Source organism: Macaca mulatta, chromosome 20, assembly GCF_049350105.2.
Source record: "Macaca mulatta isolate MMU2019108-1 chromosome 20, T2T-MMU8v2.0, whole genome shotgun sequence".
NCBI lineage: Eukaryota > Metazoa > Chordata > Mammalia > Primates > Cercopithecidae > Macaca > Macaca mulatta.
The window spans coordinates 43554341-43560340 of record NC_133425.1 but is presented as its reverse complement, the minus strand read 5'-3'; the positions used below and the strand labels follow the sequence as shown (position 1 = coordinate 43560340).

The following is a 6000-nucleotide window of genomic DNA, read 5'->3' as shown; positions in this document are numbered from 1 at the left end:
AAAAGTGTCCTTTCCATCTGGGTTGTTGGTTTTCATTTGGGGCAGCAGTCACAGAAGTGTGGGGAATGTGGGCCTGTCCAGATGTGGCTGGTCCTGGGGGATGGCTTTGTTGGAGTTCTCTGACCAGTGGGTATCAGGATGGAGGGGATGTGGATGCATAGACTCCTGGGGATCTGAGAGAATCTGAAAGAAGAAGGGGTGTGCGCATCTGTGTGCACAGGCGTGTGTGGGTGTATGTGCACGCGTGTGTGTGTGTGCATGTGTGTATGTCAGTCAAACTTCACTCTGAGTAATACTAAGAAAGAAAACCCATTTTCTTGGGGCTCTTTCCCTGGGCTGGGACTCAGCCTTGGTCACCGGGCTGGCTCCCAACCGAAACCACACCATAGGGTTTTCTGCTCTCGGCCAACCCAACATGAGAAAAGAGGAACCAAATGGTCCTACTAATAAGAAAGCCTCAGCGTAGTGTTAAGGGACGTAGCAGGTCTTCTGGCTACACTCCCCTACAAATGTGGAAAGCTCATTGGTGAAAACAGTTCTCAGGGGTCAAAGCAAAGGAACTGATCTGGGTAGAGTAGGGGCTGCCTGATCCCAATTAGACATCTTCACCTCTCAATAACCTTTGCCATTTCTCTGCCATAGAGTGAAAGTGTCCCCAGGCCAAAACCCCAGGGCTCCAGGCTGCCATCAGGATGGTGGGTGAAGGACCCTACCTTATCTCAGATCTGGACCAGCGAGGCCGGCGGAGATCCTTTGCAGACAGATATGACCCCAGCCTGAAGACCATGATCCCAGTGCGACCCTGTGCAAGGTAAGTCAGAAGAAAGATGGAAGGGAGGGCTAGGGCAGGACCTCCAGGAATGTCCATCAGGAGAGTGGGCACTGCTACTGCAACCCATCTGCTGCTCTATCTGCTGGTCCTTTTGTCCATCCACCCATGCACGCATTCATTCATTTATCAACCACTCACTTCCTTGCCTCCTCCTGCCCTTTGGTGAAAAGGAGGCAGTAGCTCAGGTTTAAGGAGAGCTTTTCATGATCTAGGACCTGTCCAAGTGCTTTACAAATATCTTCTCGTTTATTCTTCACAACCACCCTGGAGGTACTGTTACTATCTTTATCTGATAGGTGAGGAAACAGGTACAGAGAGGTTAAGTAACTTGCCTAAGGTTTGCCAGGTAGTTTTTGCTTTGTAACAAACTGTCTCAACACTTAGCAGCTTAAAACAATTGCCACTTCTTTAGCTTACAGCTTGATGGGTGACCCATAAAATAAAGCAATGTGGGCTGAGCTCAGCTGGGTGGTTCATTTGGTCTTGAGCAGACTTACTCCTGTACAGCAAGGTGGCTGTGCTGCTGGGGGTGGGCCGGCTGTTGGCTGGGGCATTGGGGCAACTGGACCCCATGTGTGCTCAACCTCCAGCAGGCTAGCCCAGGCTCAGTCACGCAGTAATGCGGCGGGCTTCCAAGGGAATGAGTGGCAGCACGCAGGGCTTCTTGAGATTCAGGTTTGCAACTGGCACACCACTTTTTTCACTGCATTCTATTGGCCAAAGCAGATCACAAGCCAGCTCAGATTCAAAGTGTGAGGAAACAGACTCGACTAATTGATGGAATGAGCTGCCAGGTCACATTCCAAGGGATTGGGAACAGATGGGGAGAGAAAATGGGGTCATTTTTGTAATCCAGGATAGAAAGTCAGGTAGTCTGATTTCTGAGCTCCCATGCTCAACCTTGCAGCATATTGTATTATTGTATATATTATTAGCATTATGCTAACAATAACTTTATGAAATGCTGCCTTTTCTACATGGAATGAGGCCCTGTGGTTTGTTCTCTGAGCAACAGAAAGCCAAGTGGCATTTCTATAATAAGTGGACACTGTGCTACCTTCTCCCAGCATCTCTGTCTGGGCCAAGGACACACACATTTGAACCCTCCAAGGTGACAAGTGGAGGTTGGAAGGGGAGGACATGGGCTATTATTCCTAGCCCCAGGAGATCTCTAACTGTCCACTTTTTCAACCAGTTTATAATCGCTTTGTGGAGAGGCAATGTGGGGAGGTGCTGAAGGGAATGATAGGACTCTGGAGTCAATAAGCAGTGGGTTTGAACTCCTGTCCCACCACTTTCCAGCAGTAAGACCTTGGGCAAATACTCTAAACTCTCTGTGCCTCAATGTTTTTGTCTATGAAATGGGCATATAATACTACCCTGCCACCCATCTTACTGAGTTGTTGTGAGGAATATATGAAGTAATGCATGACTGTATCATGAAAGTCACCTTTCAGGGAATTTTTACTATGTGCTGAGTACATAGTACCTTATTCACATGATTTTAGCTTGAATTCTCCCAAAAGCAGGGCCTCAGTCAAGAACTTGGAGGCAAATAGCTTATTTGAGAAGTGATTCCAAGGAGCAAGGAGAAAGATTTAGGGAGAGTGATGCATGGAAGGAGGAAAAGGTAACATGAGGTGTGGCCTCAGTGTCACTGCTGTGAGCAGAGGGGCCTGGATACTACTAGGTCCTTCTAGAAAGTGTCCAGTTTTCCACCCAGAGGATGTGAGGTGGACTCACATCACTAGTGAGTCCTAGTGAAGTTTTCACTACTCCCCTAGTGAAGTTTTGCCCCTGGGAGTATTAATGCCCCGAAAATCTGGGCAGGAGGAGGAGGAAGAGGAGGAGGAAAAATAGGAAGAGAAGAAGGAAGGGGAGGGGAAAAAAGAAGGAAGAGGAGGAAGGGAAGAAGAAATGAAGAAGGAAGAGGAACAAAAAAAAAGGAAGCAATGAGTTTTGAGTATTATTACCTTTGTCTTTAAGACAATTTATTAAAACTTATGTAACTTAATTTTGAATATTGACTGTGTTTAACAACTAACTTGAAAAATTCCTGAAAATTTAACAATTGGCTCTCACCAGCTGGCCCCAGCACATCACGGCTAAAAGGGCTAATGAACATAATGAATGCAAGTCACAGCTTCTTCGTGCAGCTGTGGCTGTTACTGTAGTTACAAGTTCAATCCAGAGAGAGAGCTGGGGCAATGACCCCAATGCCCAGAACACTGAGCATCTCGTTTGTCTGCAGGTTGGCACCCAACCCGGTGGATGATGCGGGGCTGCTCTCCTTCGCCACATTTTCCTGGCTCACACCGGTGATGGTGAAAGGCTACCGGCAAAGGCTGACCGTGGACACCCTGCCCCCATTGTCGCCATATGACTCATCCGACACCAATGCGAAAAGGTAGCAGGATTTGCTTGGGTCACTGTATCAGTCCATTTTCATATTGCTATGAAGAAATACCCAAGAGTGGGTAATTTATAAAGAAAAAGAGGTTTAAAGGTCTCAAAGTTCCATGTAACTGGGGAAGCCTGACAACCATGGTGGAAGGCGAAGGAGGAGTAAAAGGCATGTCTTACATGGTGGCAGGCAAGAGAGTGTGTGCAGAGGAATTGTCCTTTGTAAAACCATCAGATCTCATGAGACTTACTACCACACGAACAGCACAGGAAAACCTGCCCCCATGATTCAGTTACCTCCCACCGGGTCCCTCCCATGACAGGTGGAGATTATGGGAGCTACAATTCAAGATGAGATTTGGGTGGGGACACAGCCAAACTGTATCAGTCACCTCAGGACAGAAGCCCACTCTAAGGAAAGGGTCCCATAAACTCTTTTGTGTACTCCCTAGTTGTGTGCTTCATAATTTCCCCAACATGGAAAATGACACCCATGAGTGAGGGTAACCATTCTCTGAGATTCAGGCTGGACTGCATGAACTTCTTGGCCCAAGCTGCGGGGAGGTGGGAATTAGGCAGCATTAGCAGGGAGAGAGGACTCACTGGAGAGCTATGGCCTGAGGCTCAGGACCCTTCTGGCTGAGCTCCAGCTGGTTTGCAGGGGCACTGTATCAAGACAGAGGTGGCTGGAATCTCACTTTGCCCTGTGCTGGTCAGACCCCACCTGACCAGCATGCAGCTTAAGGTGTCAGGTTTTGTTTTACTTTAAACATCATTACTGGACTTTTATATTACAAAATATATTTAGGTTGATCCTAATGAAACTGCCAATATTTGACAATTTTAACTTGTAAAAATGTAAATGTCATTTGTCCAACCTAATTCATATTCATTATAAAAATGTGAAAGCAGCAGAAGTTTAAGCCGTGAAAGGATCTCTCCCATGCTCCTGCTCTACTCCCTGGAGGCAAAGCACTGTGAAAATGTCAGTGTGACTCTGTCCAGAATTTTCCTACTCTGATTAAACACACCCTGGGCTACCGTCTTCTTCAGATCAGTACCTCTTCTTACCTCACAGGTCATGTTTTATTTTAATCTAAACAAAAAATGAAGCATGCTACATAACTGTTGATCATGTTGCTCTTTTCAGTTAAGAATTTATAAAGGCTTTTCCATGTTAGGACAAAGACATCAACTTCATTTTTTCCAGCAGCTGCATTGAACTCTGTGGTTCTGATTACATATATAATATGAAGAATGGGGAAGGCCTGGGAGTGTTAGTCATGGCCTCCGAATTGCTTCTAGAATTGTGCTTCTCCTCATTTGTGCCCCGAAGAAATCTCAGCTAGTGGTACATTCAAAAATCTACCTCCTGGAGAAAGTTGCCAGGGAGCTCTGAGGGCAAGGGACTGGACCAGCATCTGTGGAGCGCCGGCTCTCCTCCGTCCTCTCTGGCCAGTACTTCTCCATCTGTTCTTAATGTTTCCTCCCATCTACCTAGTGTCCACTTAGATCCTTGTCTCTCCCATGCCATGTTATGCTCCTAGGTGATCCCCTCCACTCCAAAGGCTTAAACACCAAACACACTGACTCCCCCAATAACGTGTCCATGTCTATCTCCAGGCCACACCCCACTTCCAGATTCTGAAACTGTGTGGCCAGCATCTAATTGGACGGCTGCATTTGGATGCCTCATGAGCATCTTCTATCTAAAGCTGGACTTATTCTTGATCCAGGGCCCCAAACTGACACTATTCCTCTCCTCTTCTGCTTTTCCCCATCTCTGTCTCTATAAATATTCACACAGTTGGCCAAGCCCGAAAACTGGGGTCCATCCTTGAACCTCTTTCTCCTTTCCTCCCACATCTCATTCATCAGTAAGACCTGTTGTCGCTCTCTGTCCACTTTTCTTTAATTCCACTGCCACCTCTCACCTGGAGGCTGACAGTCTCCTGCTGCAGTCTCACACCATCATCCATCGCTTTCATAGCAGCCAATTGATCTTTTAGATGTGCAAAATGATCTTGTCACATCAGCTTAAAAATCTGTAATGGCTTCCTTTGCACTTGGAGTGAAACCTAAACTCCTGAAGGCCCTTGAGGTTTTCCCTAGGTCTTGTGAAGTCCCCCAAGGTCCCAAAAGTTCCTGCCTTGCTTCCCACTGTCCCATCAGCCCCTCCCCTTTGTGCACCACACTCCTGTCTCTCTGGCCTTCTTCCAGATCTTTGAAATTAACAACGTCCTCGCTGCACTGAGAAGATTTTTCTCTTGGCCTGTCTGTTGCCTCTGCCTTCTTATAAGAGCTGACACTGTGGCAGAGATGGGTGGTAGGCAGAGGAAAAGAAGGCCTGGCAAGGACCCAGATGCCACAGACATACCAGCTTGTGTCTAGGCATTGGCCCCTGCCCTTCCCAAATCCCACCTGCTCAGGAAAAGCAGAAAGCTGAGCCGGTGCTGGAAGGTACCATCGCCAGGGAGGTGGGCTGTGCTTAGCACCCTTGCAAGAACGTGCCCAACAGCATAGCTTCAAACAGCACATAGAAGTGCCAATCCATTTTAAGCTTCCATTTTTTTATCACAGATTTCGAGTCCTTTGGGATGAAGAGGTAGAAAGGGTGGGTCCTGAGAAGGCCTCTCTGAGCCGCGTGGTCTGGAAATTCCAGAGGACGCGCGTGTTGATGGACATCGTGGCCAACATACTGTGCATCATCATGGCAGCCATAGGGCCGGTGAGTGGGGCAGCCCTTCCTCCTCATCTGCTAGGTC

At 47.5% G+C, this 6000-nt stretch overlaps 1 protein-coding gene across 1 annotated transcript in view; it reads left to right on the top strand.

Annotated features, from left to right (window-relative positions):
• The first annotated feature begins 692 nt into the window (after positions 1-692).
• The window catches only part of ABCC12 (ATP binding cassette subfamily C member 12), a 62929-nt gene continuing 57621 nt past the window's right edge, over positions 693-6000 (top strand). Inside the window, exons 1-3 of the mRNA XM_015126082.3 lie at positions 693-811; positions 3084-3239; positions 5816-5963. Of these exons, the coding sequence (XP_014981568.2) occupies positions 693-811; positions 3084-3239; positions 5816-5963 (423 nt within the window). The remainder of the gene's footprint in view (positions 812-3083; positions 3240-5815; positions 5964-6000) is intronic.